Source organism: Semicossyphus pulcher, unplaced genomic scaffold (assembly GCF_022749685.1).
Source record: "Semicossyphus pulcher isolate SPU_LCO1_2020_fin unplaced genomic scaffold, fSemPul1.0.p SCAF_17, whole genome shotgun sequence".
Classification (NCBI taxonomy): domain Eukaryota; kingdom Metazoa; phylum Chordata; class Actinopteri; order Labriformes; family Labridae; genus Semicossyphus; species Semicossyphus pulcher.
In genome coordinates this window covers 28765508-28777630 of record NW_027211681.1, presented here as the reverse complement: position 1 = coordinate 28777630, position 12123 = coordinate 28765508, and the positions used below count along the sequence as shown (strand labels likewise).

The following is a 12123-nucleotide window of genomic DNA, read 5'->3' as shown; positions in this document are numbered from 1 at the left end:
ATGATTGTGTTTTTGTGAGTGTCTCATTTGAATGATTATTATTGTCTACACAAGCTGTTCAAATCTAGCTTCCACTTATACACCTGGGAAACACCTGAAACTGTCCTGAGGAGAAACTGTGACAGAGAAGAAGTAAACATGTTTTCAATCAATCAATCAAATTTTATTTGTATAGCGCCAAATCATAACCAAAGCTGTCTCAAGACACTTTGCAAACAGAGCAGGTCTAGACCGACTCTTTGTTCTGTTATTTAAAGAGAGGCCCAACATGAATCACCATGAGTAGCACTTAGCAATTCGGCACATTGGCAAGGAAAAACTTCCTTTTAACAGGCAGAAACCTCGAGCAGAACCAGACTCATGTTGAACAGCCATCTGCCTCGACTGGATGGGCCGAAAATGGGATAGAAGGAGATGCAGGATAGAGACAGGCAAAGAGAGCAACAACAACATATGTCCTTGTTACAACAACAACATATGTCCTTGTTACATGAACAACAACAACAACAACAACAACAACAACAACAGATAATACATACAAATTGTACAAATGTGTGTAAAATTTGTCAGAACACCACAGTCATGATAAAAGGTTGATAATAGTTATAAAGTTGGTGAAACACGTATCAACTTTTACGTCAACATCAACAGACAACGTCAATGTTCAATGTTGACTGTACACTTTATATTGAAACAGGTCAACCTCCTCTGACCTGGACATGTCAGATCAGCAGCGACCTCTTGTGGTGAACATACAGAATTACATCACAAATGCTCCAACAAATGCTCGTTGATGTTCACGTTGTTTGCTGATGTTTATGTAAAAGTCGATACGTGTATCACCACCTAGTCAACAGGTCAAATATTAGCATTAGCAACTATAATAATGAAACTATTATAGTATATGATATGATATGATTTGATATATGACATAATATATCAATAGTTGTTGCAGTCTGAGTCGAGCAGGTCCACAGCAGCAGGAATCCCCAGGAACCTACGAGACAAGGGAGCTCAAAAGCTCCCAGGAAGATATGTGGTTAGTAACGTTAATGGGACAAGAAGATACAGACTTAATAAGATGCATTAATATGACATAAATGCATACAGAGAAGGTTGGAGGGAGAGAGAGAGAGAAACTAATTTACATGTGAATTGGACAGTGCACAAAGGAGCTTGATTTTTTCCGTTTCAGAAAAGTATTTACAGGAGTTACAAGAACTCCCTGTTTCTTGGCAAAACATCGAAGTTTGCAGTAGGCCTGCGCAGGACTGTTTCCTTTTTTCTGACCATTCCCGCCCGCTCCCACAAAGAGTCTGACCATTCCCGCCCGCTGCCGCAAAGAGTCTGACCATTCCCGCCCGCTCCCACAAAGAGTCTGACCATTCCCGCCCGCTGCCGCAAAGAGTCTGACCATTCCCGCCCGCTCCCGCAAAGAGTCTGACCATTCCCGCCCGCTCCCGCAAAGAGTCTGACCATTCCCGCCCGCTCCCACAAAGAGTCTGACCATTCCCGCCCGCTCCCGCAAAGAGTCTGACCATTCCCGCCCACACAATAGAGGTCTATTGATTTTGTGTCTTCTCCTGTCCCACAGAGAATAAACGTTATTTTATTGTTTAATATTTATAAAGATAGCTAAGATAGCTCATTCTGATGTGCGCTCCATCCCACAGGATCCGTGTCCGCCGCGTTCCGGCTCTGGTCCGTCAGGCGGCGCGAGCCCTCGCCCACAGGAAGCGTGTCTGATCTGCAGCTCAGCGGAGTGCTGGCCCAAGCAGCTGGATTCTCGAGATCACAAGATTGTGCGAGAATTGCAAAAACAGTTCAGGTTGCACCTCCGAGGTTGATTATCTGCTCGTTTGGAGATCATTCCGTGATTTTTGTGCTTCTACCGTGGCTGAGGACGCTACTTCATTAAAAGTGTTCTTTTTTCAAGGTTTCAGTGTGTTGTTCTGAAAACGGGAAAAAATGGGAGTTTGGGACGGACTAAAGGGATGTGCAATGATTGTAGAGGAGGTTTGAATACTTGAAATTGAATTGAAATCTTTGAAACAAACAATGAATGATTTGTACACTTTGTTTATTTATTCACTCATTATTTATACATTTATACATTTCTCTCATTATGTCGGCTTCAGATCGTCAGATCTTAAATTCGTTAGCTTCAGATCGTCAGATCTTAAATTCGTTAGCTTCAGATCGTCAGATCTTAAATTCGTTAGCTTCAGATCGTCAGATCGTAAATTCGTAAGCTTCAGATCGTCAGATCGTAAATTCGTAAGCTTCAGATCGTCAGATCGTAAATTCGTAAGCTTCAGATCGTCAGATCTTAAATTCATCGGCTTCAGATCGTCAGATCTTAAATTCATCGGCTTCAGGTCGCCAGATCGTAAATTCGTTAGCTTCAGATCGTCAGAGCTTAAATTCTTCGGCTTCAGGTCGCCAGATCGTAAATTCGTTAGCTTCAGATCGTCATCTCACTGAGCGCCTGACAGCACAGTTGAATTTCTACATCCAATGATTCAGGAGACGTTCACTTGCAAAGCTTGAAACGCCGTTTTTTGCACATTCGCTGCGTTGATAAATGAGCCCCCAGAGCTGCAGCACTTTCCTTTTAAAGTGAGAGAGTTGATGATCTCTGCAATTAGGTGTGCTAATCGGCTTAATGCGTTGTAAAATATCGGCATATCCTATATCGGCAAAAAATCCCAAAACGTGCATCCCTTAAATCATCTGCTGTTTACATATTACCTTAGGACTTCCTTCTGTTGAGAACGTCTGAAAGTAGCTCCAGTACTTCATATATGTATAATTTCTCCTTGCTGAGATCCGACTCGCTCAGGTCCTCGTTTCCTTGTTTTGTAACTCCACATTCTTTTAAACTGGACAAAGAAGCAAAAAGAGAGACATGGTTTATGCAACCTGTGTGACATCTGTTGGAACAAAAGCTTATAAAGACCATCTGATTTCTTTTACAATCGAAAGGGGAGGATTTTGTTCTTAAACATGTGGACACATGAAGTGAAATGTTGAAGGACAGTCTGATTCAGCCGTTCTTAACCTGATTAAGTGACATGACTTTAATTGGTTCTGATGGGAACCGAAAAACACGGTTTGTCCATGATGCTTTCAGGCGTTCATTTATTTTTTTAGGTGTAATTTATACTTCTGTGATGAATTGTATGTATTACCTGTTGTTGTGGTAACAAGGACATATGTTGTTGTGGTAACAAGAACATATGTTGTTGTGGTAACAAGAACATATGTTGTTGTGGTAACAAGGACATATGTTGTTGTTGCTCTCTCTGCCTGTCTCTATCCTGCATCTCCTTCTATCCCATGTTCGGCCCATCCAGTCTCTTCAGATGTTCAACATGAGTCTGGTTCTGCTCGAGGTTTCTGCCTGTTAAAGGAAGTTTTTCTGCCAATGAGCCGAATGTTGCTAAGTGCTACTCATGGTGATTCATGTTGGGCCTCTCTTTAAATAACAGAACAAAGAGTCGGTCTAGACCTGCTCTTTCTGTAAAGTGTCTCGAGATATACAAATAAAATTTGATTGATTGAATTTGAATCTACGCCTGTAGGCCCGGACCCGACGCTGTAGCATGATGTGTACCCAGGAATGTAACTACGCGTTGAGGGGACGCATTATAACTGCTGTATTTAGTTAGCTTGGTGGCTTTGCACCCAAACAAACGAGGACACTGTGCTTCATGCAAATTTGAATCCAGCTCAAACAGCCAACGCTCTACTCAGAGTGTTCACAGTTGTCTTACACTCGGGGAGTTTTGAACAGCTCTGTCCCTAATCATCTCTGTCCACTACATTCGTAGGTCCAGAATGTGTTTAGCTTAGCTTAACACAAAGGACGTCTGTGTGTTTTAAAAACTCCCAGTCTGTCTGATTTAAATGTATCTGAGAAGCTAACCAGCTAGTCAGGTTGGGACCTGAGACAGGGTTAGGGTTTGAGGTGTCTTAGAGGGTACACCCACTATTTATAGAAAGTTTCCTGTACGAACAAAGCTCTGTATGTTCACTACTAAATGAAATAAAGCTGAGAACAGATGACACATACCTACAACTTCTGTCAGTGAGCTCACAGTCACTCGGCCTGAAGTGGAGAACAGAAATACTGTTAGTAAACGCACCGTCTGTTCTGCTAACACAAGAGAGCGTCAGATCAGATGAGTCTGAGGAAAGCTCATAGATACTTACAAAGCTGGCTTTGATACTTTGTGCGCAGGCAGCAGCCTCTCAAGAACCTCTTCTGATCCGTTGTATTTCTTCAGCTCAAAGACAACCAAGTCTTCAGTGGACACAAGCAGCAGATAGGCCAGAGACTTCCTCTTCTCATGGATGTACTTGACACTCTGTAGTTGACCGTCTTGAAATCCAAATATTTTCTGAAGAAGATTCAGATTTTCATCCCGTGAAAGTTCGAGCAGGAAGCGATGGAACGAGTCCCACTGTCCGTAGCTGCTGGTCAAAGCCATATCCTCCGCGTTCTTGATGGAATGTTTTCCTCCCATTTTCAGTAGATTTTCTACAGCAAGCATAAATGTCTCCAATACATACAGAGCTGCAAGAAACTGCTGAACACTTGGATCTATAAAATAGTTCATCTTTCGTTCGTAAATACCACTTTCATTTTCGATGATCTGTGTACAAAGTCCTGAATAAACTACGGCTTGTTTGAGATTCATTTGACAGCTTCTTAAGTCACTTTCATCAAAGTGAAATTTGTCTTTCAGAAGCAGATAAAAAGCCAACTTTCCCAGTTTCATAATCAAGTCTTTGTTGGTTTCATGGCCCTGATAATCCTTCTCGTGTGTCGGCTTTGTCTGAATGATCAGGAAGTGAGTGTACATTTCAGTCACAGTCGTGTCAGTCAGAGTCTTGGGAAACTCTCCTCGGTCACTTTCTGTGAGAAGACGCTCGAAAACCGCGGCTGAAATCCAACAGAAGACTGGGATGTGGCACATGCTGTAGAGACTTGTCAGCGACGGAAGATGGTCAACGATCATCTGAGCCTTTTTCTCGTCACAAACTTTCTTTAGAAAGTACTCCTTCTTCTGCTCGTCATTAAAGCCTCGTACCTCGATCACCCTGTAGTTGGAGGGAATCTTTGCAGCTACAGCTGGCCGACTTGTGATCCAGACCGAGGCTTTGGGCAGTAGTTTCCCTTTGATTAGGTTGGTTAGCAGGACGTTCACTGTTGTAGTCTCTTCCACACTGCGGCACATCTGGTTGGTGTCCAGAGAGAACTTGCTTTCGTCCAGGCCGTCCAAGATGAACAAAAGACTTGAAGTGTCATAGTCTGAGCTTTTCAAAGACTTCACTTCTACAAAAAAGTGGCTTATTAACTCCATAAGACTCAAAGGCTCTCTGACTGAATTCAACTCTCTGAACGTGAATCGAAAAACAAACTGAGTGGATTGGTTGGCGTCGCCTCTAGCCCAGTCATGAGTGAACTTCAGCACAGAGACCGTTTTTCCGATGCCAGCGATTCCCTTCATCAGAACTCTCCGGGGAGGGTTGTCTTCATTCGGTAAAGGTCTAAAAATGTTGTTGAGGTTGATTTTAACCGCCCCACTGTCTCCTGTGATGTTAAGCTCCGTGTAGATCTTGTTTAAGTCGGTGCCTGGGATCAAATCCCTTGTTTCTCCTTTGAGGAAAGATTTTAGTTTAGCTTGGCAGCTTTGGATATGTTCTGAAAGACAAATACAATCAGAATTACTTCCAGCATGTGTGTACTAAGACAAACTCAAACCCAAACTGCAGACACACCAAGTCTGCATTTGATCGTTCCTTTGTTTTGGAAGCAAATCTGTCTCTGTCTTTTTTAACATTGAAATTATGTATCTGAATTTTGTGCCTCTGAACTTAACTCATACAATTTTCAATAACTCATTTTCACTTTTATTTTTCAATGTTCAAAAATTCAAGCTTTATAAATTCAAATGCTCAAATTCGATGGGCGAAATTCAGATTCCAAAATACATGTAAAAAACTTCAGATGCAACATCCGGGATATCAAGGAAGAGCAGTCGATTCCGCTCAAATGAAACACACATCCAGCCAATCATGTTACGCTCCGTTGGTCATGTGTTGCATGGCTTAGTTCAGGAAGTCAACAACTCGACAACTCTAACAAACTGTTTAACGTGAATCTGAAACTGCAGTTCTCCTCATCCTGATCACACCTCCTCCTCATGTCTCTCTGCTAACAAAGGCAGACCACATGGACTAGTGACATCATTCGATCCATTCATTTGATGTGCAGGAAGGTCGACCTGTGCATATGCAGACGTGTATGTGTACAGGTATATACTGTTTGTTGACGGATGTTGCCGTTGTTGTTTAATTGTTAAGTTCATTTTAATCCCTTTAACAGGTTTTATTCAACAATTAATATCAAGAGTTTGGTAACGTTCTGTAGTTGACAGAGCCCAAATGTATTACATATTTTGATATTAATTAGTTATTAATTATTAATCTTGCTACCCATTTACGCTACACACAGTTAGCTGGGACATTCATGTTTCTGTTGACAACATTACATGACAATAGTGAACAGTACACTCGCTATATGGAAGGCCAACTAGCTCAAAAATACTTGAATTTTAAACAGATAAACGACACGTAATTTATGTGTATTTAATTTCACGTGTGAAAAATGTGTTAAATATGTGTTAATGCATTAATTTTTCACGTGTTAAGTATGCATGAAATATGTGTTAAATACATGTTAAATTGACATTAAATATGTGTTAAATGAGCGTTAAATACATATGAAATACACGTGAATTTCAAATGACTCTGAGCCATTTGGCCACTGGTCCAGTTTGAACAGGTGAGTGTCCTAAGTTCCCATTGGCTGCTGAGCAACTGGGTTAACCAATTAAAGAAAGATAAAGAGTAAAAAAAAAAAAAGTAGATAGTTACAATGTTACAATGTTACAATGTTACACGTACATCTGAGAGCCAACAAACAGGTGTGATCGGGGACAGGTGCTGACAGGAAGCTACTTTAGCTTGTGTGGCTACAGAGACAATAAAACGTATACTTTCAAATACAGACATTGTATCACAAGTTAACCTGCGCGTGTCACCACAGTTTGACACACCTCTATCAATCTCCACTATGCTTTAAAGCTGGGCTTACATTTATACTACAGACTGAATGTGCCATGTATAGTCTGTGTAGTATATACCGCCGTGCACTTACACTGATATAATGAAGTTATATGGTGCAGTTACGGACTGATGTGGGCGGAGTGATATGTAAACAATTAGATCTACTATGACGTATTAATAAAGTGTTTAGCCTGTGGATATTGAGGTACCCTGCAGGTTCTCTGGTCAGTCTGTATGAACGTGTAAACACATTGAAACTGTCATAGCAAAGCCAAGTCTCCCGAGGCAGCACTTTGAGACAGTAATGCACGCCTTTGTCACCACTCGGCTGGATTACTGTGATGCGCTGTATGTGGGGGTTAGGGGGTCCTCCATCGCCCGTCTCCAGACGGTACAAGACGCTGCTGCGCGTCTTTTAACTGGCACACGTCAACATGAGCACGTTTCCCCCATTCTAGCCTCACTCCACTGGTTGCCCGTACAAAACTCTTTTATTTGCTTTTAAATCCGTCAGTGGTCTCGCCCCGCCCTACCTCTCTGAGCTGCTACACCCCTATACACCCACCCGTGCTCTCGGGTCAGCCGATCAGCTGCTTCTGAGCGTGCCAGAAACTAAGCGTGAGCTCAGAGGGGGCCGTGCCTGTGCTGCTCTGCTCCTGAACTGTGGAAGGATCTGCCTCTGCACATGAGACAGGCCTCTTCACTGTCGGTCTTTAAATGTCTTCTTAAAACCCGTCTGTTCTCCTCGGCCTTCGACACCTCGTGAGAAGTTGATTGTTTTTTGTATTTTATGTCTAATTTATTTAATTTTAATTTATTTCTATGTATTTATTTGTCTCGTATGCCTCGTGTGAGCGTGTGTTTGATGTCTTTGATTCTTCTGTACAGCCCTTTGGTCCTCTGTGCTTGTTTTAAAGGGCTTTAAAGTTGGATTGGATAGCACAAATATAAATATGTGACCACATGAAGGAACAGTGTTGAACAGGTATGAACACAGTATCTGACATCCCTGTGACTGTGCAGCAACATAACACAGAAAGTAAACAGAGTTCATGACGGTTACTTCTGGAGACGTTTTCATGGAGAATTTTTGGATCTGAATTTTTTAACTCATATTTTGGAATCTGAATTTCGCCCACCGAATTTGAGCACCTGAAGTTTGGAATGTTTGAACATCGAAACATAAAAGTGAAAATGAGTTACTGAGTTGAATTCAGAAGACACGTGATGTAAAGAGAATCAGTGCTTGATATTCAGAGGCTTTAAAATGTCTGGTGAGACAGATTTGCTCTCACAGACGTCCTCTGACACATTCAGGTGTTTGTCATCAGTCAGGTGATGGAAGGCTAACAAGGATCACGCTACAATTTCAGAAACCAAATTATTATCCGTACCTTGATTGTTGAGAGGATCGATGTTGGTTTGTTCTGTCCTGGCAGGAGACTGGACTGAAACACAAACATGCAACATCTTTAGCAAAAACTTGTATTTGTTTCAATCATGTTGACAATTTAAGATAAATGAGGTGTTTATTGGACGTATTAATGAAGGGGAAACATTTACCATATGTGTGGTTAATGATTAGATGAATGTCCCCACTGACATGAACTCCACTGAGCTGAGGTGCACAGACGATGCTTCCGGCCTGGGCGGTGCATGTCGTATTTCCCGCTTCCCTCCGAGCTTCAGCTAATCGAGAACAGAGAAAATAATGAGGAATAATGAACCACAACTCATCATCACCTGAACTGAGGGCGGATGGTGGTTAACTGCAGCTTCTGTGTCGGCAGAAGTTAAAATCCAGGTGTGAGTTGAGGGCAGGGACGCCATGGATACGGACTTTCAGCATCAAAGACACGGCGGACTCAGAAGGGCAGCAGAGGTGGTGCAGACCCAGACTAAAGCTATTGTGGTGGTAATAGGCAGTGCAAAAGCCCCACGGTGCCCTGAGATGCTGAAGGGCTGGTAAATGTCAGGAGAAACTTTATAACAAAAGGATGGTGATGTGAACCCTGTAGACTTTGAGCTGGAGCAGGGAGACAGACAGAGAGACAGGCAGGGAGACAGGCAGGGAGACAGGCAGGGAGACAGACAGGGAGACAGAGAGAGAGACAGGCAGGGAGACAGACAGAGAGACAGGCAGGGAGACAGACAGAGAGACAGGCAGGGAGACAGACAGAGAGACAGGCAGGGAGACAGACAGGGAGACAGACAGAGAGACAGACAGGGAGACAGGCAGGGAGACAGAGAGAGAGACAGGCAGGGAGACAGACAGAGAGACAGGCAGGGAGACAGACAGGGAGAGACAGGCAGGGAGACAGACAGGGAGACAGACAGGGAGAGACAGGCAGGGAGACAGACAGAGAGACAGGCAGGGAGACAGACAGGGAGACAGAGAGAGAGACAGGCAGGGAGACAGACAGAGAGACAGGCAGGGAGAGACAGGCAGGGAGACAGACAGGGAGACAGACAGGGAGAGACAGGCAGGGAGACAGACAGAGAGACAGGCAGGGAGACAGGCAGGGAGACAGAGAGAGAGACAGGCAGGGAGACAGACAGAGAGACAGGCAGGGAGACAGACAGGGAGACAGGCAGGGAGACAGACAGGGAGACAGACAGGGAGACAGTCAGGGAGAGACAGGCAGGGAGACAGACAGGGAGACAGACAGAGAGACAGGCAGGGAGACAGGCAGGGAGACAGAGAGAGAGACAGGCAGGGAGACAGACAGAGAGACAGACAGGGAGAGACAGGCAGGGAGACAGACAGAGAGACAGGCAGGGAGACAGACAGGGAGACAGACAGGGAGACAGGCAGGGAGACAGACAGGGAGACAGTCAGGGAGAGACAGGCAGGGAGACAGACAGAGAGACAGGCAGGGAGACAGACAGGGAGACAGACAGGGAGACAGACAGAGAGACAGGCAGGGAGACAGACAGAGAGACAGGTAGAGAGACAGGCAGGGAGACAGGCAGGGAGACAGACAGGGAGACAGAGAGAGAGACAGGCAGGGAGACAGACAGGGAGACAGACAGGGAGACAGACAGACAGACAGGCAGGGAGACAGACAGGGAGACAGACAGGGAGACAGACAGAGAGACAGGCAGGGAGACAGGTAGAGAGACAGGCAGGGAGACAGACAGGGAGACAGAGAGAGAGACAGACAGACAGACATACAGGCAGGGAGACAGACAGGGAGACAGACAGACAGACAGGCAGGGAGACAGACAGGGAGACAGACAGGGAGACAGACAGAGAGACAGACAGAGAGACAGACAGAGAGACAGACAGGGAGACAGACAGGGAGACAGGCAGGGAGACAGACAGGGAGACAGACAGGGAGACAGTCAGGGAGAGACAGGCAGGGAGACAGACAGGGAGACAGACAGAGAGACAGGCAGGGAGACAGGCAGGGAGACAGACAGAGAGACAGACAGGGAGACAGACAGAGAGACAGACAGAGAGACAGACAGAGAGACAGACAGGGAGACAGACAGGGAGACAGGCAGGGAGACAGACAGGGAGACAGAGAGAGAGACAGGCAGGGAGACAGACAGAGAGACAGACAGGGAGACAGGCAGAGAGACAGACAGGGAGACAGACAGGCAGGGAGACAGGCAGGTGGACAGACAGGTAGACAGACTTGACAGAGTTGTTGTGACTTTATTTGGTGTATTTAAAAGGGTTAATAAGTTAATATGTTTAAGTTAATATGTTTACTAAGTTGGTAGTTCATGTGAAACAGTGACTTAAGAAGGAAGACCGTACATTTCATTTATGTATTTGATTTAGTGAAGTGATGAGATCATTTAGAGGCCAGATGCCTTAAGCAATGTTTCAAGGACTTCATTACCCATAATGCCATGGCAAAAAACGGAAGGGCAATGTTCAGAAGTTAGAAAAAACTTTGTTGTTGCGAAACAGGCTTCCACCTGGTTACGCCCGACAGGTTAGGTGACGTCAGCTGTTCCAGATAAGAGACAGTCTGAACGTCTGTTTTCTCTCTGTGACGGTTTCTGAGGGTTTGTCAACAAATAGAGTATTTGAGGTGAATCTTACCTGGCAGTGATGTCACAGGAACCTCCGCTCGACCGGCCTGGTTTTCCATCCTGCTCTCCTTCAGCTCCTCGGACGTCACAGGAAAAGACTAAACATCACAGAGAACAAACACAAAGTTATCCCATGTCTCCTCCCGTGAAACAAAGTACAATACTAGCAGACGTTTGGAATCTCTTCTTACTCTTCTCTTCATTGTCTCCTTCTTTCCCTTCAGGTGATCAGATTTACTTTGATGACACACAAAGCAGGAAATGATTCTGCCTACCAGCCCCGCCCTACTGCGCTGTGATTGGCTAGGAAACCATCAGGTCATAGTGACGCAATGATTCTCAAACTGTGGGGCAGCGCGGCGGCATGACGGGGGGGGGCGCCACCGCTCCTGTGTGTTTGTTTTTCATTTGGAAAATGTAGCAGGCGGAACTATGTTTTAACATCAGACAACCCGGACTCATTTTCAGGAGACAGGCAGGTAGACAGGCAGAGAGACAGACAGACAAACAGGCACGTAGACAGGCGGGTAGACAGGCAGGTGGACAGGCAGAGGGACAGACAGACAAACAGGCAGGTAGACAGGCAGGTAGACAGGCAGAGAGACAGGCAGAGAGACAGACAGAGGGACAGGCAGACAAACAGATGGACAAACAGACAGAGAGACAGGCAGGTGGACAGACAGGTAGACAGGCAGGTAGACAGGCAGGTGGACAGGCAGGTGGACAGGCAGAGAGACAGGCAGGTGGACAGACAGAGAGACAGGCAGGTGGAAAGACAGGTAGACAGGCAGGTGGACAGACAGGTAGACAGGCAGGTAGACAGGCAGGTGGACAGGCAGAGAGACAGGCAGGTGGACAGACAGAGAGACAGGCAGGTGGAAAGACAGGTAGACAGGCAGGTGGACAGACAGGTAGACAGGCAGGTGGACAGGCAGAGAG

General features: G+C 45.1%; 2 protein-coding genes across 4 annotated transcripts in view; both read right to left on the bottom strand.

Annotated features, from left to right (window-relative positions):
* mark1 (MAP/microtubule affinity-regulating kinase 1) overlaps positions 1-12123 on the bottom strand; it is a 147448-nt gene that overhangs the window by 106976 nt on the left and 28349 nt on the right. The window lies entirely within an intron of this gene.
* On the bottom strand, positions 167-11408 carry LOC138594483 (protein NLRC3-like). The gene is made up of 7 exons (XM_069665585.1): positions 11376-11408; positions 11195-11282; positions 8701-8826; positions 8532-8585; positions 4216-5710; positions 4076-4111; positions 167-2882 (listed from the first exon to the last, which is right to left on the bottom strand). Exons 1-7 carry the CDS (start codon positions 11385-11387, stop codon positions 2753-2755), a joined length of 1941 nt encoding a protein of 646 aa, XP_069521686.1. The 5' UTR covers positions 11388-11408; the 3' UTR covers positions 167-2752.

Excerpts from the sequence above, each read along its gene's own strand:
- LOC138594483 (XM_069665585.1), bottom strand. Across the intron at positions 5,711-8,531 it reads CGATCCTCTCAACAATCAAG|AACATATCCAAAGCTGCCAA; the intron begins GTACGGATAATA and ends TTTGTCTTTCAG. Across the intron at positions 2,883-4,075 it reads CTCACTGACAGAAGTTGTAG|TTTAAAAGAATGTGGAGTTA; the intron begins GTATGTGTCATC and ends TTCTTTGTCCAG.